General features: G+C 35.0%; 2 protein-coding genes across 6 annotated transcripts; one reads left to right on the forward strand and one right to left on the reverse strand.

The window, feature by feature from the left end:
- Positions 1–418: 418 nt before the first annotated feature.
- On the forward strand, positions 419–22,358 carry LOC124210691 (BRD4 interacting chromatin remodeling complex associated protein). Of its 5 annotated transcripts, XM_046608932.2 has the most exons (17): positions 419–542; positions 2,453–2,503; positions 3,628–4,353; positions 4,666–4,846; positions 4,946–5,026; positions 5,428–6,951; positions 7,233–7,484; positions 7,982–8,086; positions 8,616–8,720; positions 9,523–9,667; positions 9,802–12,317; positions 12,550–12,966; positions 13,120–13,344; positions 13,440–13,981; positions 14,162–14,405; positions 14,489–14,591; positions 14,763–22,358. In XM_046608932.2, exons 4-17 carry the CDS (start codon positions 4,742–4,744, stop codon positions 15,461–15,463), a joined length of 7,065 nt encoding a protein of 2,354 aa, XP_046464888.1. In that variant the 5' UTR covers positions 419–542; positions 2,453–2,503; positions 3,628–4,353; positions 4,666–4,741; the 3' UTR covers positions 15,464–22,358. The 5 variants fall into 5 exon arrangements, with proteins under 5 accessions (XP_046464888.1, XP_046464887.1, XP_046464886.1 ...); XM_046608931.2 differs by lacking the exon at positions 2,453–2,503; XM_046608930.2 differs by lacking the exons at positions 419–542; positions 2,453–2,503 and adding an exon at positions 2,713–2,937.
- On the reverse strand, positions 21,924–26,912 carry LOC124210692 (uro-adherence factor A-like). Its single transcript, XM_046608935.2, has 4 exons — positions 24,018–26,912; positions 23,827–23,940; positions 23,425–23,578; positions 21,924–23,180 (listed from the first exon to the last, which is right to left on the reverse strand). Exons 1-4 carry the CDS (start codon positions 26,775–26,777, stop codon positions 22,417–22,419), a joined length of 3,792 nt encoding a protein of 1,263 aa, XP_046464891.1. The 5' UTR covers positions 26,778–26,912; the 3' UTR covers positions 21,924–22,416.
- Position 26,913: the final 1 nt, after the last annotated feature.

Genomic DNA, 26,913 nt, shown 5'->3' on the forward strand with positions numbered 1-26,913 from the left:
CAGACCACGCCCACGGAATTCAGACGAGAATTTCTATTGGTTGAAAGGTTTTATAATTCACGCACCTCGATCTCCCCTCCCTCGCATGGTGGGAAGCATTTTGATTATTCTGACCACCGTACTTAGTTTTAATTACAGGCAATTAGCATTTATTCAACAAAAAAAGTTGGCAAATCACTGATTCATTAAATGGAGAATACTGTTAGGAAGTAGCATTATAACATGGACACTTTTAAGGTTATGTTAATCTAAACTGAATGGAATACGATTAACCAGCTAGATACGCCACGCATACAAACATAAATGAATGAATCAATTAAAAGGCAATAAATGCCGAAAGTATTCATTTGTGTATTGCGGTAACTATAGCGGCGCTAATCTGAACTAAAGTGGTGATCTTCGAGTTGCCGTAGAGGGGGAAGGCAATAGGTTTTGTTTGATTGTTTATGACGTTACCGCGTCGGACCAATGAAAGTGTTTGTTTCCGTGTTTTAAGGGGGGGTGACCCCGTAGCTCGGGGCACGTTAACAAGAATCCTATGGGTGAGTGTTTACTAGAAATTATTTTAGATTTTCGTATTATTAGGCGAGTTCGCTGTACGGGGACCCGCCATGTTTCTCCTTCTACATTCACGCTGTGCACGGCTCCTAGGGGGACCTTATGAAGCTTATTAGGATTCCCAGTGTTTATAACTATTTTCGTTGCAGATGCGACGCAGTTTTATTTCTCGTAGCGCGGCCATTTTCCGGTGTAGATGCTCACTTGTTCATCCGTCTCGCACGTCGCTACCGCGACTGTCAGCTGTTTTTCGCTTTTCGTTCGCTACAGTGGGGCGTATTCGTATCGCGCTGTACTATGCTCAAAAAAAAAAGGGACTTTCCTCACGGGGGGCGAATAGTTTTTCGATTAGTGATGCTGCTATTTACGTTTGCTCGTCGTGCTGGGCTTGTGTGCGTGCATGCATTTTATGCCAGTCTCGTAGCTACTCCATTCAGGTCCCTCCATTAGGTCTACTTCTGATACTGATTCGATTCTCGAAGTAACGTTAGTTTAAATCAATTACTTTAAGGTCGAAATATATCTATATTCCACGCAAAGGTATGCCGAATAGATTTCATTCAATTAATTATCCGATCAGAGTTTAAGTACAATTCGATTTTTTTCTTTGATAAATGGTTGCTATCTCCTATATGGCAATTCTCCCGATAGGTTGCAGTAATGTGTATTTGCACGTATCACATTCAATTCTCCTTGGGTATTTACGACGTTAAATCTCAATGATCAAATATCACAGTTTAAATGGAAAAACAATGAACTCTTTTACATGTTTTTGTTTAATCAGTGATATGCCTTGTTTTCGATGGGATAATAATGGGGCAAGCCTCGAGTGTAGAAAAATTCTCTTTGAAGAGTGAATGGAGATCCAAGATTTTCACTCAAATACGTGATGCCCAAAATAGTTGTGTCCCTGAGTTGCGTTGTGAATGGCTTCGTGTGCGTGGCGTGGTACCCCACTCTCAGTTAGGTTGGAGAGTAGCCAACTCTCCCACTCTTGGCTTCCGATTTCACCCCCACGTGCCTCGCGCTACCTGGCCAATGGCGGACATGCAATCCGAGTAACGGCTCGGTTTCATTGGCTGCCCGATAAGGGCGAGGGCTTGGCCATACTTTCACGGCCTCACGGCAGGTAGGGGATCCTTAAAAAGATCGCCCGACATTTAGATAAGCAGCAGAGAAGGGGACATATTTTTCACGTAGATACTTTCTCTTTGAAATAAATGCAGAGAAAAAAATCGTCCGATATGAAATCCGTGGCCATCTGCACTCTTTTGGTATGAAGGCAAAATTTCGTGGATTAACGTAACGGACTTATTGAATAGCTTGCAGAGTTCAGTCATTGATGTATTTGGAATAATGAAGTATGATTATCTACATGAATGTCCTAATATTATTCAAATCTATTATTTATTTCACGGTAAATCTGTCCTATTTGTTCTGTTATATTTATATATAAATCTGTTATATTTTAAAAGCCATATTACTGCTATAATGTATTAATATGCTATTTATCATTACCTCCTTGTTGAATCACCTGTTTCAAATCAAATTTCAATTATGTAAAGGATCAAGTGTTAATTTATTCAATTAAATAATCAGCACATGCGATGTAATTAATTTAAAATTGATTGTTAGCTCAGATTCTACTGATTGCGTTGTAAACAGTATATGCAAAAAAACTAATTTTGCAAATTGTGTTTAAGCTATTTTGCAACGTGTCAGCGTAGGTTAGAATTTTGTTTCATATCTCATTCTGTTATAACGACTTTACGCGTAATGACCTTGTATTTGATATAGTTCTGTTTTAATGAACAATTGCGCGTAGAAATGAAAGAGAGTAAATGAAACGAGTTTCAATGTTTCCTGTTTTATTTCTTCGATATCTTATTGGCAGATTTTCCCGCCACGGGTAACGGAACTTTGGTGATTTTCACCTGACACGTTGGTAAGCAATAAATTGTATAAATATATTACTTATAATTGTTTCAGAGCCTAATTGATCGTTAGCATTTACGAATGATCTCATGTTATGCTTACCTATTCGAACCTATATTGGAAAATATTATTGACGTATGTTCTATTGGAAATTAATTTGACAAATCGATTTAAAGAGCATTTTTGGGATTTTATGGCCTCGTTCTAATGGCAGCCTTGATAAATACATGATGGCCGTTGTTCCCATGAAGTGAAAACGCTTTTTGGCTCGTCGCAAACGCAGTTCCCCCTTTTATTTATTACTTATTTTTGTAAATAACTGCCTATAAACAAGCCATGACTGTCTGTGAAGTGTCAAGCGTATGTTTAACGTGATATATGTGTCAAACCCGTCAGACTGTGTATAGCGGGAACTAGATAGCGAGTGGGCAACTACATTCGGAGGTAAATTGACAATTTTTGATGGGACGCTACCCACATTTTACTACGTAACTAATGATAGGAGCAATTTTATCACAACTCCAATTGTTTTTGACTATTGTTTCAGTTAAATACCGTTTACTCTGCCGTATTCTTTTGTTTACTCTTGTCACACGGTTTTTGTTTGTGTGCTACTGTCTCTTATACGTGTGAGCTCAGATGAGCGCTTTACTCGTGCCACACACATATGATCGATGTTATAACCTACAAATTTCTGTTATTACAAATTCTATCATCACAGATATAAGTCTGTACTTGCAGCAGTTGCGATAAACGACATCGCAATATTTATCTATGAACTTTCTTCATATAATGCCTATTTTTTCGATAATTTATCATCAATTGTCTTCGTGATTAACGAAAAATTATTTCCAAAATAAATTTTCATTCCTCTTGATTGAAAAAATACTTCTATACATACTAGCTTGCTCCATCTCTGAATCTAGGTTCTGTTATGTTTTTAGGTTATGATGGCGTATTGTCACGATATAACTATGTCGCACTATCGACCCATACTAGATTTTTAAAAACTGTTATATTTCACTGATGCTCTTATTAAACTAGATTGCTAGTAATTATGGCCATGTAGGTATCCAGTGCAAAGATGGTATCATAAACAGGTGGAATTAATGCATGTTTTGTTGTTTGTTGCAGCAAAGAAGAGAGATCAAGGCCTAAACTCGAAATGTATGAAGAAAGAATAACTGAATAATATATATACCAACGTACATGTGTATCGTGAAAAATATTTAGTGGATATAATTTGCTTCAAACTCTATTCCTAAAAGTACATGCACAAATCAATTAATCAATCAGGCTTGAGAAAATATTTAATCATTCGAACGATGCCGGCTAATTATATTTGGCTTTTGGGTTTAGGATAAAATCCAAATTCCCAGTCGAATATCCTACGAACACTGTCACCTCGAAAACCAGTTCTCGTTCATGTCTTGGTATTAATTTTATTGTCAAGTGAAGTGCGAAAATAAAACAGGTTATCTAAATGGAAGAAATCTTACAAATGTGCTTTAGACTAAAATCTAAATATGCTCGAGACACAGTGATATTATTGTTCTTAAATGGATAATACAAATCCTTTTAAACATGATTAACAATTCGATAAGAAAGTGTTGATACACATACAGTGATAAATGATTTTTAAAATAAAATCAAGATATACCAGAAGAACTCTGACACTATTGTTCTTAAATGGATAAATAAATAACATAATTTCAATTGCGGTTTGACCAATTAAAGTCGAAGTGAGCATCAAGGTTTTATGGATGACAGGAGCGGGAGACGTCGGTCGTAGACGCGTTGAGTGGCGCCGTAGCGCAAATACGCAAACTCGCATTACATAGCTGGATATATATTAGCAAGGTGAGATGAAATATTTTTGTTTTCCACGATCAATTGCATATTTTCAAATCAACTTTATTGTTGTGAATTGTGTTTTAAATTTGAGTAACTGATTAGAGAAGATGATACCAGCAGCAAATTAAACGTACTCCTATTACCAACTGTTGAAGATTAACACTAACCACTTTTGAACCACACTAGCTTGAATTGCAAAAAAAATCTATACTTTATTCTTGTGCTGCTAAATATGCATGAATATTTTTGTTAAAAGTTGATGCATTATTATATTATCCCATGTACGAATTTAATAATTCTACATTGGTATAATTGCAGGTTTGACTCGTGGATACAAAGGCGAAGGTGAAAAGGTGGCTGAAGGCTGCCTGGAGTTGCGAGGGGCTGCGTGGGCATGCAGCAGCCTCAGCCACGCCCTCTCCTCGGGGACTCTGTATCCTCTACACCCCCCCAAGCTGCACGTCGTAATAATCCTGTCGCTGTACTAACGCATCAGCAGGTACTGTCACAAGCATGTCAAGAGCGATGCAATGGTATTTGAAAACTGCGTACAGATCGGCAGTGTTGACTAATCTTTGATTTTCGTATTTTCTTTTAGTTGCAACAGCTGCAGCAGTTACAAGCACACAATCCAACTGGTCAGTCACTAACATTTGCCCTACAACAACCGTCAAATAACGTAAGTTGTTTGTTTCCCTATATTTCTGCAAATGATACATTGATTCATGATCCAAGTACCAACGTACACCTTATAAAGAGATTTTGTTAAAAAAGTTTTCCCACTCGAAGGAACAGTTTCACAGCACGGGTTTAGTTCACTATCAAAGTTTAATATTTTTATTTTTTTAAGTGTAGTTAGGCAAAACTTAGAATCTCTATGTTTGCAAACCTCATACTTAGTTTTGGTCAAAGTGAAACAATATTATAATATGTCTTGCAATGAATTACGTCATATAATCTTTCTCATTTACATAGAAGTATGCAACTCATTTTTCATTTGGACACACAAATTTCCTGTGAGGTGTAACCACCTTCTTGGTAATTATTCATAATTTAAAAATTGATTCTTCGGTTTCGCAGGCGCAAGAGCAGAATAATGGATCAGCAACCCATGGAAATCACATAGTTTATGTAAATCAGTTGAACCAGTTGAATCAAGGAGGCCTCGGTCACTCAGGGACTGGTATGGGCCTGCCCCCAGCCACCCCCACGTTTGGGGTGGGCCTTAATATGGGACTGCCGTTATCATTATTAAATACCTCGTTGACGTCTCTTACTTCAAATGCAATTACAACATCAAATCCACTCCTAAACTTGGGCTTATCTGGCATAAACCCAGGTCTGACAACTCTAAATCCGAATCTAAATACCCTAAACTCAAGTTTAAACACCATTAATCAGAGTCTAAGTTCGAATTTGACAACGAATAATATCAACTCTGGTTTAGCAGGCCTTGGCCAAGATTTAACAAATGTTACCTCTGGACTATCGTCCATAAACTCTGGATTATCTGGTATTAATCAAGGACTAACAAGTTTAAATCCGAATGTGAATCCCGGTCTAAACACTCTAAATACAAATTTAAGCAATGTGAATTCTAGTGTTTCCAATTTTGGGACATTAAATCCAAGTATAAGTACAAATTTGACTACAACCAGCATAAACCAAGGACTCAGTCAAACTCTAAACGCTTTAAATAGTGGCTTGACACCAAGCAGCATAGGTTCAAGCAATTCGAATAGCTTTTCGTTTCCCACCATTCAAAGTATACAGAGCTTAGCCCCACATATTGTGAGTTCAAACATTACGCATATTCCTAGTTCAAATGTGTCACATCTGACTTCAAATTCTAGTGTTTCTTCAATCTCACATATTTCCAATTCCGGTGTTACACACATACCGAGTTCAAGTGTGTTCACACAAGTATCTAGCGTACCTACACTTTGCAGCTCAAATATAACTCAAGCATCAAACATCACGCATTTAACAAATGCTGGAACAATGCACTCCGGTGTTTCCCAGGCTCCTAATTCAACGTTACAGCATATCCCACTTTCGAATGACCCTAATTCCACTATAAGTCATATAACTTCTTCGAATGCATCACACATAACTACTTTTCACCCTCAGAGGCAATTTTCCCAGAATTTGAATCCTGTTCTCAGTTCTTCGCAAACGCTAAATAGTGTTAATACATCTTTGAACGCAATGAGCAATTTAAACAATGTGAAGAATGTGCAAAATATTCAAAGTCAGAATATAAGTTCGCCTGGTAGCCCCTTTTCAATACCAATGAAAAGTCCTGCTTCAAATATAGCACCACCTACACCAAGTCCGAGTCCAAACCGACTTCTACTAAGAAGCCCGGCATCTAATTCAATGCAATCAAATAGAAACAGTCCAAGTCCTGTTTCAATTTCAACTCCAAATGCTAGTTTTGGGACCCAACTGCAGAGCCCAATGCAAAGCCCAATGAGTATTGGACCCATTCAAAGCCCAGCGCCTAGTCCTTATCCACCTGCCAAGAGTCCACATCACTTAGGAGCTGGCAGTGCTATGAATAACAGAAGTCCAGCGCCTGGTGGCAGCCCTGGTCCACCAGTGGTAAATCATATGTTTGATATATTCACATTTAATGAAAGAAATATTCATCACCTGCAATAAGTAATAATGAAATATTTAGTCTCTGTTTACAGTCTTACACAACTATTTACCTTATGTCTTCATATGATACAAGATTCTTATATTTTGAAGAGTTGTATTTTTTTTTTAATCTCCTTGGAGTTTCTAGATAATAATAACTGAAACCTGATAAATCAAGATAGTTTGAGTTGTACGAATATCAGCTATTAGCCACCATTCATGACAATCTATTTAATTTGTAGGTAAGATCCAATACGCCAATACTACAACAAGGGATGCAAGTTCTACAGATTATTCATGGTAATCCACAAAATTACCAACCCACTCCTACTCAATTAGTGACGAGGACTCACTTGATTGGAAATCAACAAATTCAAATTGCCACCACCAAACCAACTAAACAACCACCACAAATTTTGCCTAAGCCTCCAAATCAGCAAGCTAGTGTTACACAGCCAAAACAACAGCGAACCACCAACACTGTTACGAGTCAGGTGAATGATGCTCATGTACAATCTGAATTTATTATGCATATAAATAGGTTCAGAACCAATATGTAACAATTAATCGTATGTAATTGACAATTTCAAATGATATGTTGAAAATATTTAAGGCAATGTTAACCCAGAAGGTAAAAATCTATAAACATTTAAAGTTATGCATAATCGTACCGTTTTCAAATCTGAAGTCCGTAGCCAAATTCTTAATCACAGCGTTTTCTTTCACGAAAAGTGTACATACATTGCTCTTCATTTTTCACTTAGTACTGGTAGAGGAAGTCTTGATTAATGACAACGTCAAATATAATATATAAGTAACAGAAACATTTGATGAAATATTTTTATCAGGGTTAGCATACTTGGCAAACATGCATATTTAATTCCTGTCAAATGTCTGAATATTTCGTGACGTCGATATGTCCACCTTATTTTTCATAATTTTTGCATAATTTGCTACAGTATATGTTGTAATACCACTTCTTTTATAAAAGGTTCCACAACAATCTCAACCACAGTTGGTTCTTACTGGTCCTCAGACGAACGCCACAACAGCTACCATGATTCCTACAGCGCAAGGTCCACTTTTGCTGAACCAGGTTATTATGTCACCTCAATACTAATCTTGACGACAAGTTTCATTCCTTATTTTATTGATGTGTATTTTACTGGTTCATCTTCATGCTAGGGTTTGGGGATCCATAAATATCATTGCGCCCAAATACTAATTTTATCATCATAAGAACCATATAACGCTTCTTTCAAATGTCAATTGGATATCCCCATAGAAATATCGGCTGTTTGGATGTGATTTAATTGCTCCATTACGTGTAAAACCGAGTATTCGATTTTTATTCAAATCTTGAATTTGATTTTTTTATTTCAAGTGTTCAGTTTATTTGCAGAAATCACAGACCTATTCATAGGTTTGTGTAATGCATTATACAGTAACATTCTTACATTTTTATCTCAGATTGTTTCACATTGTATCACATTATCACATACATTTCAGCGCTTTGCTTTCAATATCTTGTACAAATGTTTTTAATATTTCAAAAGTTTTGAAAATATGCTTTCTCCAACCAAAACTTGTGGGTGTTGATCACTGTAATTGGGTTTGGTGCATAGGTTCTACCGTCTTCAGGGCCTGTTATCGTTCAGCAGCAGCCCGGTGGTGTTCAATTGATCCTACGGACACCTACGAATGCCCAACAACAAACGCATACCGCACAGGTGATGGTTTCATTCATTCGTCAACATTGCACCAAAATTACTATTGAATGAATGTACCCACCATAATGCATTCATGTATTTACTAGTCATTTGGATTTTGTTGCTATCATCATTGCTTACAATCAGCTTACAAGCTTGTCATTTCGACAATTCATGGAATTAATGTATTTACCTGCCAGCATGTCATTCACGTTATTTTTTACTTTGTTTTTCTCGAACGGTCTTTGAGCTGATACTTGAATAGTGGATGGATGTATTAATATTGAACATTATTCATTAATACCGTCAGTGTACAGAATGTAACAAATCAAGAAGACGACCATTTCTAATTCCGACTTCATTAAAACTTTTTAATCACTAATTATCGATAGTTTACACTTTCAGTTCCCAGCAATGATATTAGGTTTACATTAAGATTATTCTTACTATGAGGGTACACTTTTTGCAGTAGGTAAAATGTGATGTTCATATATTATGCTTTAAACGACATGCGGTATAGATAATCCGGACAAATTTTTTCCCCATTAAACAGAATTTTTTCATATCCATGTCTTACTCAACACTATTTACAAGGTCGAGTTTTGGATTCGGTAAACTTTTCAGTCATTACTTTTCAATCTGAACTGGTAATGAAACTAAGACTGTGTTATGTGTGTGTTATGCATGCGCCTGTTCTTTTTAAGAAAACCAAACCTATAACCTAGGTGGACATGATAGTGGAGCGATGATAATTGCTGAGCGTGTTGTTTTTCTAATACACTCATCCGAAATTGGCAAAAATTCTTTCGCTTCAAAATTATAGCTGACCCAACAACAACTGGTTCGTGTCGTGACAGCTCAGGGAATGCAGCTACAGGGCTTGGCCCCAGCATTTTTTGCTGTACCTAACGGTTTTCCGCCACCTCCACCCCCTGTTTTGAGGCATAACCAAAATAGTCCAGCTCCTCGTAAGTTTGCTATGAGCGAAAGACATTATCAATAGTTACAGAAAATAAAACATTCTTTTACAAAGTAAAAATAACAATATATATGGTGTGCGATACATCAGTGAATAATGTCACTCGATCCTTTTTATTTCCAGCAAATAGTGGAGGTAATCCGATAGTAATACAAAACACCATGGTGCAAAGCCCCCAGACACAACTTACACAAGTGACAAATGCAAATACTTCGAATAATTCGTCAAATAGTCATACAGTTGATCATAATTTATTACCTCCGCCTAAAAAGAAAGCAAAGAAAAAGAAAAAGGCCAAAAGAAAAGATGAGGAACCACCAAAGTTAGATTTGGCAAGTATCATGAAAATATCTGGAATTGGCGATGACGATGACATGTTTGATACAGATTTAGTTACTGAGTCAGAAACATCCAATCAAATGCAAATTGAACAAAGTATTGATCAAAGCTTAGGTTCAGCTTTGACACAAGTATCAATTTGTAATACGATTAACGTTAATACACAAACTCAGAGTAACCAGAATAGTCGGAATAGTCAGTTGTTAGCACAGTTACAAACACCTGTGCAAAATCCCATTTCTGGACATTTGAGACTTGCTGTCGGCGAAGACGGCAAGTTCATCTTGCATCACACACCAGAACCCAATCATCCAGAAATTGATGCAGCCACAGCTCAGGCATTAATTCGCTCATTGACTCAAGGTGGTGGACAAAATTCGCAAATAATATCTCAACTTCTTGGTCAGGCATCAGGATCACCACAAAATACTGGACACAATCAACCAATGATACAGATGCAATCGCACAGTAGGCAGAAATTTGAGAAATCACCTTTGGCTACAGCAAATCAAGGATCGAACCAACCTCAAGCGGCAGTTACCAGTCCAACAAATTGTCAGGATGTTACCCTGTCGACGAGTCCTGAGCAATTACAGATTTCCCAGAATTTGAATATGCAAAGCAATTTGAGTAATTCCGCAAATCAGAATACCCAAATATGTCCAAGTTTGAACTCGCAAAGTCATGCAAACTCTATGCAGAATTCGAACATGCAAATGTCCATGAATTTGAATATTAATAGCATGTCAAATACTACAAAAACTGCCCAAACATCGAATACTAATCTACATAGCCATCAGCATTCTAATCCCAATATACAATTATCTGGTGAAGTTTCATCCCAAAAATTTTCAATGGTTTGCCCAAAATTCCAAGTTCAAACGAATCAACGAGTTCCAAACACTGGCCAACCTGTTGCTCCTAATCAACAACATGGACGTAACTTGCAAACCCAGAATGTAACTCAGAATCGAGTCACTAATCCCCCTGTACAATTGAGTCCGCAACAAACTGTTAAATATTCCCAGCATACTGGTCATGGTACACAAAAGCCCATGCAGAGTACTCACTCGATGCAGGTAAACTCTCAATTAGTTAATCTGCTTCCAAAAAATGCGCAGTCGATACAGCAAATTAATATGCAGCAAGAGACTCAATGTAACCAGCAAACAACACAAACTGGTCAACTGTTGCAGAACCAAAATGTACAGCACATCTTCCAACAAAATCCCAATACTAGTAGCAATTTACAACACAATATTCCGTTAAATTCTGTTAATAACATGCAACAAAATATTTCTACAAGTGGTCAGCAAAATACTAGCAAAAATGTACACCAAAGCACTGCTGCTAGCGCACAACAACAGCAACAACACCAAAATAGTATTTCACAACAAAATGCACCTGCTACTCAACAACACTTGGAACAAAGTTTGCATTGTAATATTGCCAGTGATTTACATCATAATTCAGCCAATATTGTTAATCAAAATGCACCCAATAATTTGCAACATGGAACAACGAATAATAAACAACAAAATTTAACTACTGATTCTCAAAATGTCAGTCTGAAACAGCACAAGATGGCATATGTGAATACGAACTGTTCAGAAAATTTACAGTCACCTAATTCTCAAAGTGGTACAAACAACGTGCAACAACAGAAAATTTTGATCTCAAATTCTCCTTGTCAGAGAAATATGCAGCAGACTGATCTTCAGAAGGTTCAAGCATCCAGTACCAATACGATGAATTCTGCTGCAACAAGTATATTCAATAATGCTCCGAAAATTACACCTGAAATTCTGAATGCTCTGAGTAACTTGAACCCAAACGATCAGTTATTAATTGCTAATGCTAATGGGCAAATGCAAGTTATAAGTCAACAGTTATTGCAGCAATTTTTATCTGGACAGCTGAATGTCTCACAGCAAACCCAAAACCAGAATCAAACACAGAAAATTGTCATTGGAGAACCAAACTCCAACAATCAGAATTTGCAAGGTGTACAAATAAATACACCTACCAGTCAAATAATTGTAAACAGCTCAGGGGGAGTACCAACAATACAAAACAATATCCAGAATATTGTCGTACAAGCAGCACCATCTCAAATGCCGCAACAAATACAAATACAGAATTCAGGTTTTCCAACTCAATTTATTGACAATCTAAATCAACAGCAAATTAGAAGTTTGGGAAATAATTCAACAACTACTAGTTCTGCACCCAAGAAAGCCAAGCTTACCAAGAAAGTTAAGGTCGCTGTTACTTCGGCTCAAAACGTCAGTTTTCAATCGGTAATTCTATTTTAATTAATTTTCAACTGAAATTCAGATCTAAAGCAATCTTTTTCATCATAAATTCTTCGAATTATATTCAACTTTCTCTTGTGGTTTCCGTAAATTCATTGAGAATATAACTTCAAAACATGAAATATATATGCAACATTTACTGTTTACACGGTTTTATTCAAGGTATATAATTTCGGAAAAAAGTTGTGGTTTACATTGACGTTTCTTGGTTTTATAGGTTGCCAAAGCTGTTGCGGTATCTCGAACTACAATGACAACAACAACATCGACTCAAAAAACTAGCCTGTGTGATACCACTAATAAAGGAAACTTAAGTTTGATGGCTCAGAGTACAAATTCAAACAAATCCGAACTACCGCCAACTTCAACTAACGGTTCTGTAGTTTCACCAATGCCAAATAATCAAAATTTGATTTTACCCAATGGACAATTGGTCCAAAGGGTGCAAACTATACAATTGCCTGTGCAAAAACAGCAGATGCTGAAAAATATTCAGGCACAAATACAGGCAATCCTTGCACATAAACCCAATAATCAAGCTGAACAGCTTGCTTTAACAAAGCTCTACCACGAGCAGAGCAGAATTTTTGCCAGCGGAAAAGTTATCAGCAGCACTTCTCACCCAGTAAGCAGTGTGAGTATGAGAATAAAATAACATTTACTATCATTACAGAACACATTTACTACATTGTATTATTAACTTCAGTTTTTTCGCGTAAATATATTTCGTTGAATCGGTTTACTATAATATATACAATACGAATTTTTATGAAATGTGTTGTTTCAGGGAGCTGAGTCAACTATGAGTGTTAATGTTGTATCAACCTCGGTACCTACTTCTCAGTCATCAAGCGTTTGCAAAAATCAAACATCGACAGCTCAAACACAGACGTTTAGCAATCCTTCTTTGGCTACCACCTCGAATACTCCAATTCCAAATTCTACATCACTTAATATTCCAAGTAGTGTTAGTACTGCTTTTGTCGGCAATCTAACACAGGCGCAACCTACAGTAAGTCTCATCACCTGTGTAACTTCAATTTTTAAAACAAATTCATTGAATCATTCACATTACTTACTTATACCGACAATTTGGAAATATTACAGGGACAGCAAAATATTCAGCCACAATCTGCCCAGACGGTTCATCATCAAAATATGAGTCCAGTCGAGTCCAAACAGCATAAATTTTATCAGAATCAAAGTCAACCGATGCCGAGTCAATCAAGTACGAGCACAACACCATATTCTGGGTTGAATGACATGACGAGTTCAGCACAAAGTAGTTTACAAAATCAAACACTGTCTCAACAAATAACTGTACAACTGTCAACGCAATGTCAAACGGATCCGTTAGATGTGAAACCTAATATACAAACGCTCAGTCCAATCAAACAGGAAATACCATCGCAAATTCAAATCCAAGTTCAAATTGGATCTCCTGTCAGTCAGGTCTCATCTAATTCACCCAGAATTGCGTCAAAATGTCCTCAACAAAATCAAAGCCCAGTGAATATAAGTTCATCTCAGTGCCAGATTAAACAATTAAATACTCCAGGAAATAATAGTTCGCCCTTGGTAAGCCCACGACAAGCTGTCAAAAGGCCTGCCTCAAGTCCAATTTGTCGACAAATGAATCGCAGTGATTTGTGAGTATTACAGTTATAATTTCACTAATCATTATATCACATTGCATCACAAGTACAAAACTAATTGCCATCAGTTTTCCATAAAAAATTATTTCTTGTAATATTTCTTGATGGAAAGCTTGTATAAACTTTCCGTCATCTATAAATTGGATAATTATTTTATGTCATTTTCCTTATTAGGCTGGAACAACAGTTGAAAATAGACCAAAATGGTGCAATAAACCCAGATATGAATAGTCCATTTAGTAGTAAATCTGATGCATGTAAGCGTTTGATTAGATATCACTGTTTCAATGAGCAAGTGCTTAGTTCAAAGGATCTGGCAAAAGCGGACGAAATATTTGAGGAGACAGCTAAACATCTATTAAGCAAATTTAACTCTATGATGAATAAATATACGTACCTGTTACTTATGGAAAGCATGGTGAGTATATCTTCCTGACAAAGTCAACTACTAATCACATTATTTTGTAGCTATGTTCTGCAATAAAAATCTTTTGTATTTAGCGAGAGGTGAGAACTTCGGAATTGATGATGATTGATCGGACATTTGTTGCCGAGGAGCAGAGCATCTTAAGTAGACTCCGAGAACAGGAGGCTAAAGCCAATGGTACGAGTTATTGCCAAAAGTTTTTTATATTCTCATACTTTTGTGTCAGTTTTGGTGTGAAGCTTACTTTTTTAAATTTCATGTTTCCATTCTTCAGTCACAAGCTTCTTGTTTAAAAAGTAACAAGAGTTTTATTTATATTGTCATAATCGTTTATTATCTAAACTGTAGAAGACTTTAAAAAGGAGGAGAAACCTATGGTTCCAAAAGTTGAGCCTGGCCTAGCGGACGATGTAAAACCTCTGTCAATGCCTGCTAATGTAGCTGTCAAGCGAGAACTAGAAGATGACTATTCAGAGATGGATGAAGATACCAAACCTCTGATAAAACCATTGAGTTGTACAAGTGGAGATTACGATGAGTGGCTTGAAATACAAAAGGAATTAGGTGTATATCCCACATCTGGTGACAGCTCAAAATGTAAAAACAGTGGTAACAATAGTAGTGCGATGACACGGACATCGAGGAGTGAAAGGACGCGAGCCAATGGTGAATATCGTGGTAGTGTAGTGAGTTCGGGTCTAATTTTGAAAAATTCTTGCGAGACAGTCCCTGTTACGGCACGCCGCTGGAGCGGTGCCACAGATTTAGAAAGAGATCTATTAGAAGATGCAGACAGTTTAGACGGACTAGTTTTGACTTCTCAGGCCCAATGTCCACCACCAATGCATCTCTCCAACGATAATGACAACGATAACGACGATATAACTGCCCAGGTTCAATCGGCAATAGACAGCATTTTGAATCTGAAGCAAGGCCCGTCAAATCCTCTTCCTCCACCCCCCCTCCCTGCAACCACATCAACCTCCCAGAACAGCGAATCTAAAGATGCTGCATTAGATCAAGCTGTGAGGAGTATTCTTGGCTCGTGACCCCCCTACAAGAAAGTTCGTTAAGTAAGTTCTGTTCAACAAGGTCTCTAGACTACATGGAGTTGTGTGTTTTATTAAATAAATTAGTAATCGGTGGCACAACTGCCTGAGAAATAATCGTATAATCATTTGATAATAGTATAAAAGTAACATGAAACAAAACATCCTGGAAACGTAATAATAATAGTGTCATGCCAATTGGAAAATTGTGATCTCTTCTAGCGACCTTGCTGTTGAGTCAAATGTATGCAATCATCAACGTGGTAGTAATCTTGAGGATAATATTTATTTAAACCCAATTATTATATATGTATATTATCAGTTCAGAAAATGGCAGCTATATCTATAAAGTCAATCCAGAGTCGATGATCTTTTATAGTACAATCTGAGGTGATAAGAGTTCCAAACAACTGAGACTTTGGTGTAACCAATAATATCTAATTTTAGGCATTTTTTGGCGAGCACTGGTATAGCAACCAAAGTGTACCAAACGGTACCAAATGCGTTTTCGCGACTCTGGTACTTTCTGGTAGGGGCGGAGCAAGCGGTTTTGGTATAAATCAGAATAAACCCTACTCTGTAGCATGGTCGAAACGGGTTGAACTAGAATCAGGGCGGTCTCTGAGCCGAAATTTAAATACAGGTGAACATACGATCGGGAATTAGACATGAAATATGTTGAGTGTATCGACAAATATGGGGAAGAAATTGTTAAATACTGATAAAACTTTGGAATTCATTTCTACGTTTGAGTCTTCTTCCCAATATTTCGTGCCTTTAATCACGAACAGAACAAACCAGAGCGTTTTAGTGGGACGTCATTATGCTTAACCAGAGTTAAGCTCTACCCATACCAGAAGCGACGACGGTTTATACGACTGGTTTATACCACTGTATTTGCCGAAAAAATGCCATTTATATATACTTAAGTATTGTTCCTTACTTTTTTTTTCTATTATTTAATTTAATTAAATTTTTTGTTTTCTAATCTATTTTTTTTTTCTTTTTTTTTTTAGTTTAGTGATCCAAACGAAAGTATGTTATTTATTTACTTGTTACCGTACTGGTACTAACAATAAGTGTCAATCACATTATGCTTAATTTTTTGTTCACTTAGAGCTCACCAGTTTACCACGTTGAATGGTGTGCATCGAATAACATTCAATTATAACGACTCTTAAAATATATACCATTTTATTTTTCGCAATGGCAATAATTATAAAACTAATTACATACTTTCCAATAGAATAGAAATAAATAAGTGAACCTACAATGTAATTCGTAATTGTAAATGTGGCTAGGTAGTTAGGTTTGCTCAGATGGACATCTGTTGGTTCGTAGTGTAATTTTGTACAAAGAAACTATTTAAATAGATATATTCCGGTTTTAGCGATCACAGTTTATAAATACTTAAAGGATCGGTGAATTGTAAATAAGTTTTTAACTACATTATTATTACTATTATTATTATTATTATTATTATTAAACATATATGAAACATATTGTAAAAAGGTTGGTTAATTTAAAGGTATGAAATATGAATTTTTTTGATCAGAGAAAAAATACAAACATCCTAAATTGTAACACAAAATCAAACTATTTTATTGAAAAATCATAACGCTTTACAATCTCTATGGTCTTGTAAACAAAGAATAAGTGTCAAAAAAAGGTAGCACTTAGGTTAAAAATTCGTATATGAGGTGTTCTCCATCAGTTCAGGCAGTTTTTTCAAACGCTATCGAATATCAATTACAATTGATCTATTTTACTACTACTTGAAAGTAATCTGCATAATTTTATTTTGCGATCCTTAGATCACTTCTTTCGGGAAGTCGATTTTTTTTTGTAATTCATACAATTTGGATTCGCTTAGTCTGTTTTGAGCGCAAGAAAAATTCAAATCAAATTTCTTCACACAAACGGACATCTTCAATGTCACTCTTAATTTTATATAATTCATTGAGATATGTAAAAAAAACCTATAGAAAAATTGGCAACGTGGGTAATGGTCATTTGATGTAGTTAAAAAAATTTTCTTCTAAAGTCTTAGTACAAAATCGCATTAGACGAACCATTGTGTCAATATATTTTTATTACTAAAACAATTTGGGAAAGTTTTACGTGTTGACGGTGTGACACATATGGTCGGGCAGATGCGATTTGATGCTAAGACTTATAAGAAAAAATTTTATTCCCTTATGTAGTCGATGCCCATCATGCCTAGTGTTTTATATTTTTTTTACGTATCTCTATAGATTATACAAAGTTAATTGAAAATCAACATAAGACCTAATGCCTTATAAAATTCAGAGAAAACAAACATTTTTTGGTCATAATAACTTTTTTGTCAGTCTTGCTCAATTGAAGTTATATAAGTTACACAAGAAAAATTCATATGCCGACAGAAGTGATTTGAAAATTTAATGTGAAAAATATATACCAAGGCTCCTTTCAAATAGTACCAAAATATGGTCAATTATGAATGATATCTGAGAGAGTTCCACAAAAAATGGCTGAACTGACGGAAAATGTCCCATTTAAGCATTCACGTATGCATGTATCATTGAACACAAAAGTGCATATGAAATATACATGTACATATGTCGAGATGGAGGGCATGACACAGAACATTTGTTTATTCTTACATATTAAGAACGAAGAATGTTTAACATATGTCTTGGGGAATGTATCAAATTCTGTATCACGTTTGATTGATTAATGTGTTCAGTTCATTTAAGGTTGTGCCAGAAATTCTAAAATTTGTTTTACATACATGCATAATAAACGTTACATCACAATTATAAATTATAATGCTTGAGTTATTTTTATTCTCGCTTTTCTGAGGAATGAAATTCTAGTAAAGGATATTCTGAGCACAATAGTATGTGATGGAAATTTGATAATAGGCAGTCATTTAGTTATTAAAGTGTCATTTCCACCATCTGTTGACAATTGTGAAAAGTTTTCTTTAAAGAATATTTTACCTATTTCTGGCTAAAGCAATCCAAGACTGACGTATTATACCGGAAAACATGCAAAATAGCATTATTTAATAAATATCCAAGAATAATCTAATTGTACATAACATTAAAATCGGTACCTTGCAGCCTCAGAACCGGAATTTCATTTTTACTAAGTTTTCACATGTTATTATCGTTTGCGCCAAACAAAGTGTAATGGAACTAAACTTGACATCTGTGTGATAATAGTTCTACACTACTACGATCTCGTGGCGAAGGATGCAATTGAATCTTAGTTTAGTTATTTTCACAATGAACAGAATGAAAAATCAATGAAAGTAATTGATATTGAAAATCGTGAATTACGATTACTATTTATTTATTCTATTTTAACTCCTGAAAGTGATTTGGGTCTAATAATTTGTACTACTGTAAAATATTAGGAAATATGCCCAAGATATGATGTGCTGTGCAGTTAAGACTCTGGCTCAGAACGGCATAATTCGTAATAAAGTTAATTACAATTATTAAATCATAATTTTGCTTCTATCTAATGAATAATTAGTAATTCTTATGTTCCTATTGACATACATAATCGTGGCTTTCCGCGCACACATGAAAAATTAATTTATTATAATATTCCCCTGTAAATGACCACCTATTCCAGAAACCTATTAGAATCAGACAATCTGTGGTTTGAAAATCATCCTTTGAGAAATGCCATTTGTTTGACGTTTGATCTTATGATATACTTAACGCAAGCTTATAATATAGAATATATCAAACTAGTGCAACCGTTGCAACAAGTGAAATCGTAAGGTTTCCAATTATTGAATTTATGCAAGGCTGTTTGCTCGCTATAATTGAACACAGATAAAAATAGTTGCCAACGCATTATCATTATCTATAAACTTGCATGCATCCAGTTGTAAAGACTTTCCGATTCTTCAAATTCAAATAACTTTCAAAACCCCAGGGTCTAGTAGGTCTGTTGAAAATATACTGCTTTCGTTAATTTGATCCATATCTTTTTACTGTTACTGATCTATACCTCTCACGTAATCATGTCTTGCAAAGTTAAAAAACCTTATGTTAGTTATTCTTTATTCCTTAATAAATCTGCTGAGAATGTGATGAAATAAATTTCTGATCCGTGTTCTAAGGATACTCAACTTTTGGCTCCGGCTTTATGGTATAGATATATTGTGCTCAGTTAGCTTTAGAATAGCTTGTAATACATTTGATTATGATAAAACTAGATACTCGAATTTTATTTAAGTATCTAGTTGCACCGTCCATGTATAGATACAATCAATGGCATTGCATTAATTATCTGTGACTTGAATTTACAAAGATCAGATAATTATGTTTTCTCTATAAAAATTCATGTATTAAATATGCGAATGATAAAAAATACTGCGAAATATAATGTTAGTAAATATAATACTAAAAATAATTCAGCGAGCCGTGAAACCGACAATCATGTCGACAAAAGCCGACGGAGTTAAACTTCAACCTTTCTTTCTCTATTGTGAAACATTAATATTTCGTTAGGTGTTGATTTGAAGAAATACAGATCATCTGAACTTTGCCCCATCATTAGAAATTATGTGTATAGATCTCCCAATAAGTGTGTGCGCGGGTTGGCCCATTTACAATTTGGTTGTGAGGGATATTTTCTAAGCTGTCACTGGCTTGGCAGGTAGGAGCTGAAAGCTCTATAGAATCGATAAGTTAAACCAATGTCTATACGTATACAAGAATTCAGTCTGCGTTGACAACGTTACCCTAACTTTTTTTTTTTAATTTTTTTTTTTGATGATCCAATAAAAATGACTTCCTTTTAGTTACTATGGGTACGTTCCGTTATTGGCTGTGAATATCGAAAATTAATCAGGAAAGAGGTACAGCTTGACAATGCCCTAGCAGCATCAGGGAGACACAAAACTGCTGACACCAGGGGCAGTAAGTCATGGAAGAAACGTTGTTTCTTCTGATTTGGTTTGCAATCCGGAGTCGATTCTAAACTCTTTCCACAGTTGACAACAGAAATGTTTAGATAATGACTTTCCATAACATTTACATAAAATACCAATAAATCATGAAATTATCAGCTTTTAGCAATAGTAAAGAAACTTGTACATGATTATTATTAGTTTGAGACTGCACGTTTTGTGAATCAGCATTTCTGTAAGTTCATAGAAAGAAATCAAGTAACAAATTGAAAAACAGTTTCAAAACTCAGAAACTCGTATGCAAATATTATGTTGCGTGTTCAGACATGTTATGGGTACTATCAAACCATGATTTATTTGCAGAGTATAATTTAGAAACTTTTGACTGTCGGTAATAACCTGCAAAAAAGCTATTAATGTCTGTATAAAAATCATAAACATTGTTAGCATTACTTCAGTGTTAAAAATCTATTAGTATTGCTCATTGTTGTTTTTTTTTTCTTTTCCATAAGCGTTAACACAATTACAGCCAGTGACAGAATGTAGATATAGTATAATTGATGATTTCATTAATGCTGTAAATTGTAAATAAATTAAATAATGTACTCTAAGATGTACAGTAATAATGAAGGTAATGCTATGAAACAAAGGACGAGGAGGTCACAAACTTATAGCTCCACCATTAAACTATTCGTTTTATTAGCGGAGTTATGGAATAAAATTTAGAAAGTTAAATGGAAATTACGTTCCAGTGTTGTGGGAGGACTTGGACAGTTGTTTTTTTCCGCGCGTGCTGTACTAGACTGTATCGATATAATTTAATTCTTTGAGATAGATTAATTAATAAAATTAGGCAGTTATACAAAAAATAAGATTTAGAATAAGAATACACCAACTTGCTCCAATATAATTTAAAAGTTGAATAATTACTACAGTTAATACACGAATTAGATCGTCTGTATATTAGAATAATAAATATAAGGAGAAATAATTTTATAATAAAATACGACTTTGAACCATACAAGGGGTGAGAGCTATATATTGTAATATTTGATTTTCTTCCCTTAGATTTGCATCGCATTATTTTATCCGGAATATCTAATATCATGCTACGGAGACAGATAAACCTATATATATATTTACTCCACTACCAGAAAAATGAAGATGAGAGACCACTAATACTATTCTGATTGCCAAAGAAATCGTGAGCTGAGAAGTAGTGATGTATTTAACTTCTGTCAATTACTTGAATAGCTGAATGTTAACGTAGCAACGCATTTCAGAAGAGGTTGTATCATCATCAATGCTAAAATTACAGCAAATCTTAAGTATTATCATGTCAAACAACTTTGTATTTTTGATTTTGTTTTTTAATTTCATTTTATAAAATACTTGAAAACAGGTTAAAAAAAACGACAAAATTCATAAAATTCTTGACACCTCATTTTATAGAATGTAATAAAGAGATGTTCATTTATTAAAGTTAATTTACATACATTTTATGAACATTGAAACATTGTCATGTTTTTATAAAAATGCCACGTCAAGGTTACTCATTCAATGAGTAATTTGATAACTAAAAGCTTTCTTGAGTCTTTTTTTTTCATACATTTACAATGATTTGTTGAGTTGAGAAGCCAAGAATCACATACTCATTGGGTGCCAGGTTTTGGGTAGCTTATTCAATACCGGGATTCGTATGTAATATCAATTCCTTACTAGTACTAGTTAATTATATTTTTTTGAAATGGCTGATGTTTGTATGATGATTAAGCGATTGATAATCATATATTCTCAGCATATGTGCACTTTATTATTTATACAATATTGCTACTCTGCTTGACCATGCCCAAAACTTATTAGTCACTTTTACGATAGAAAAATTCCACAGTGATTGATGGTTGTATACTTTTGTTGCTTAATTTTTTCATAACGTCAATCTTCAAACATATATTTTTACCGGTCTCATTTGACAACTATTCTTTATTCCAAAAAGAGACATAATCTAATTCTTCATGAAGTTTTATGGTAACTCTTTTTACTTTATGTCATTGCCACGGTTCTTCTTCTTTCCAACTTTGATAGAAAAAATTTCATCCCTCTTCTGATCTGTATCTACTTTAATTGGAGTTGAACTAAAAAATTTACTGTCTTCTGAAAGGTTATCAAAATTTTCAAGTTTTGTGGTAGATGAGTTCAGTGATAATCCTAAATTTTTAACTGATGATAGTTTTTGCTGACTAGTGAGGATCGGTTTTTCTGTACGACAAGTCGAACTAGTGAATAGAGGTATTTCGTCAACATTTGAAGTAAATAAATTTTTTGGCGAATTTTTCTTTTTTTCATGTTTCCCTATCCCCTTATGTTTCACGTTTTGAAAGAAACTTTCATTGCTATCGGAATCACTAGATACAGAGTAATTACTATTACGTTGTACTGTACTTTCTACATCATCTTCAAAATTACTTTCATCTTCTTCTTTCTTTTCGTTCGTTTGAACATTTTCTGTTTTCATGGAGAGTTTTTCTATTTTAATGGGAGGCCTTTTTTCAGAAGCATTGTTTGCTTTCTTATTTGTCTTTAACTTTGCTTCTGATTTTGCTTTTAAACTTCCATTATCATTCAATATTTTGTTGTGTTTAGTATTAATTTTGTCTTCATACACTGCACCAAATAAGGGATGCCTGACTTTCAGGTTTTCAGGAAATGGCACAGTAATTTTCTCGACAAAAGCCATTTCGATGTGTAAAGACTTTGGTAGTTTCTGACGAACTCTCATACATCCAACTGGTGTTAAGTTCACTGCAAATGTGGAAAAAAAATTATCAAGTTATTCATGATCAAAGACTAAAAGATTCCAATAATTGCCTTCGAGTATGACCAAAATTTACTAAAAATATAATAAGTAGAATATCAAATAGTTTTATGGTCAATTTCAAAGAATAACAATCTATTCCTCCGCTAAGTTTTTCACGTAGTTGAATGTTGTGTTGAAACAGTAACTAATTAAATAAAGTTAGGAAGTTTAATGACATCAAAAACTCACCAGCTTTATACGAGCACTGCTCTCCGTCAATGCTGAAGACGCAAGATATATTTGTGGGATCCTCTTCATATGTTTCATATAATTGATTTGCAATTTGCAATTTGTTCTTACCCCACAGTCTAATTTTTTGGCCTTTCAACTCTTTCGGGTTCACCTGGAATGAGTAGAAATGAGAAAATTGACTGGAGAAATGTAGATAATAATACAATCTGCAAATTTGTGCAATTTCCAAAGTTTTATTTTAATGATTGTGAATTGAAAAGAGTATACGTGAAACAGGATATATTTCAATATACTACTATGTGCGATCCAAATATTTCCCACGATGGTCGTGCACCATTTCATTGAAGAATAGTTTGGTTGAAATCAAAATCTATAATGGTGATAAAAAAATTCACTGACCGTTTTGGGAACATCCATAATGAAAATTTCATCATCATCAGATAAGTCATTGAGAGCAAAACTGACTTTGCTATAATCTTCGATCAAACTTTCCTGTCGTTGAAAGTCTGGTAGCTGTAGGCCAAATTTTAATATCTTGAGTAAATTAAACACACACAGTATACCATATTTCAATTAAAGAAAGTACTCACGTTCGATGGGCGTTTGATTGTTTCTTGTAGAGTTTCAATGGGTTGATCATTTTGTTGAACATCAGTCTGGTCTTGAGAATCACTGACATTTTCTTCATTTTTGTCATTGGTGAGGTATTCGGGCTTTTTCAGAATACCTTTTTGCGTTTTGGTACCATTTGATTTACGTGCTGATGCATGGTTCATGTTTATTGACACCGATTTTCTGCTTCTACTTGATTTTACAGCTTCTGATTTATTTTCCATGAGAGCCATTGATTTATTCAGTGTTGTATTCAATTGTGTTAAATAATCTGTGTCATCTGAATCTGATATAGCTTGGGGCAATTTTTTTGTCACTGAAGATGTTAGTTTTGAACGTTTTTTTGATACTGGCATATCAGTATCAGCCTCTGAACGTTTTCTCCTAAGAGGTGTTTTGACTTCACCGGGTGAATATACTTCTTTATTTTCTAAACCATCACCCAACCCAGATTTCTTAGGTGAAGATACCAATCTAGAAATTTGATTATCTTGCTCAGTTTCATGTTGATCATTTGTGCAAGTTTTTGCAACAAAAGGGTCTGCCTCGTTTGATCTGTCCCTAATGCGTCTGGATTTTTTTTTGGGTAGTACACTGTCTGTTAGTGCAGGTATATTGTTGCTAAAGCTCTTTTGAAATGGATTGTCATCATCAGAATTAGCCTGGTTTGAAGTGGAGAATTTGTAAGAAGTTGATTGATCTTCGACAAATGATAAAGCATTTGATGCATTGTTAAATGTACCAGTTTCTGAATATTTATTGTTACTTTTGAATTCAAGAATCATTTGCGTGTTATCAAATTTTGAACCTAATGCACTTATGTGGTTGGGTCTTTTGAGAGATAATACAATATTTTTGGATGGTGTTGTTTTTTGTAAATCCACTTTCTTGTTAGAACCACCATCACTGGATGGTTCTGAGGTAATTACTGAAGGTTCATTAGCCAGCTTTTTTCTTAAATTCTGATTCATAGCAGTTTTTTTTTGCACCTTTACATTTGGTTCAATTATGGAATCGTTATCTGATAGCTTTTGCTTTGCAGCCAATTTGCGTTTTAGTGAATTCTGTAATTTTTTAGGACTCTGAGTCTCAGTTGTACAGTCCAATTCACTCTGTACTTTACTATGGCTGGAACTGTGGTCAGGTAGTTCGAGCTTAACAGCCAACATCTGGTTCGTCGAACATTGTGATTTGTTGGCATTGTGGCTCTTATTGAAAGAGTCCAAGTTCACTGACATTTTATTATCTCTGGAATCATTATCCAAAACAGTTTGTGACTTTTTAGGACTCAGCGGCTCATTGGTAGAGTCAAATTCTCTCAGTGCTCTTTGATGGCCAAAACTGGAATTCAATATTTTGGACTTTCCAGCAGTCTTCTGTTTTGATGAATCTCGTGAATTTTTATAATTCTTACTCTTATTGGCAGAAACTAATGCTATCTGTTCTGTATTATCACTGAAAGTATCGTTTGATATTTTGCGTTCTGAAGCCAATATTTCTTTTAGCTGAGTTTGTGATATTTCAGAGGCTTGACTTGCGCTATGCGATTTCAATTTCTTCCTCAGTTCGTCACCACTGCTATCCAAATTATCTTCATTGTTTGAACTACCCTGAGAGTAATACGTATTAAAGCTATTTGTTTTCAAAGTTGTGAGTTTTGAATTTGTTCCCTTGACTGTATCAGCATTATTCATAATGCTTTGTTTTTCATGGGACGATTCAATTTCATCTTTCAAGGTCTTTTGATTAATCCTTTTATATTTTTCACTAATAATTTCTGTCTTCGTAATTCTAGGTGGTGATTTTCTGTGAGGTTCTTTCTTCAAAGGTGATCGAGAATTTATCAATGGCGTTTCTACTATTGTGCTTCCATCCTCGGAGTCCAGATTCTTAATTGCAGATAATTTCTTAGAAATATTTCCAGATGCTTTGTCAAAGTTTAGTTTTGGTTTCTTATACTGATGTAGCCAAAATTGTGATGGTGGTATTACACTGTCAGAGTCACTACTATTGCCCGCGACTCGCTCATTCTCTTCATCCTCACTTCCAAAACTTGGAGACATTGTGTGCTGACTAAAATTTGTATTTGTCTCAATTTTACTCAGCTTCGCACAATCTAATGCTTCTTCTTCATTTTTGGATACTATTTCTCTTTTAATAAGTACAGCAGAAAGTTTGGTAGGCTTTCTTATAAAATCTTCTTCAATTGCAGCTGTAATTTTCGAATTATCGATCAACTCATCTCCAGAATCATGTACACACATACTATGTTCAGAATTTTTGGGAGTTGCTGCTTCATCATCACTATCGCCAAATGCAAGTTTTGATCTCCTAGATGTCCTGCGAAAAATTGGATTTGCGTCGCTACTTTCAGAGTCCGATGAAAACCGTTCTAGCTTGATGCTATTGGTGGTATGTGGTTTATTGAGGTGCTCATCATCGGAAGAGTGCTGACTTTGAATATTTGGATTTTCCCCTACCTGCTTCAAATCTCGATCCTCCAACCTGTTAAACTCGTTTGTTTTCATTTTACTCCCAAACCTAACTGGGGATTGTTTGATAGCAAATTTTTCTTGCGTTTTCTCGTTGACAACAATACCATGCTTGTTGTTGGCTACTATATTTTCAGATTTGCTTTTACTTCGTCGACGTTCCACAAATTTATTCTGAGACGAATTATTTTTTTTCATAAACAAACCTTCATTTTCCGAACTCTCGTCACTACAACGGGTCATCATTATACAGAATATATTGAAATTTTACATAATTTATCTTTAGCAACATGTGTTATCAATAGTCCTCGTTGATTCCTAACCTCATTTTATTTCAATCTATTTCCATGAACCAACTAGCTTCGAGCGTGGATTCGATTCT

The sequence above is a fragment of the Neodiprion pinetum genome, chromosome 1 (assembly GCF_021155775.2).
Source record: "Neodiprion pinetum isolate iyNeoPine1 chromosome 1, iyNeoPine1.2, whole genome shotgun sequence".
Lineage (NCBI taxonomy): Eukaryota > Metazoa > Arthropoda > Insecta > Hymenoptera > Diprionidae > Neodiprion > Neodiprion pinetum.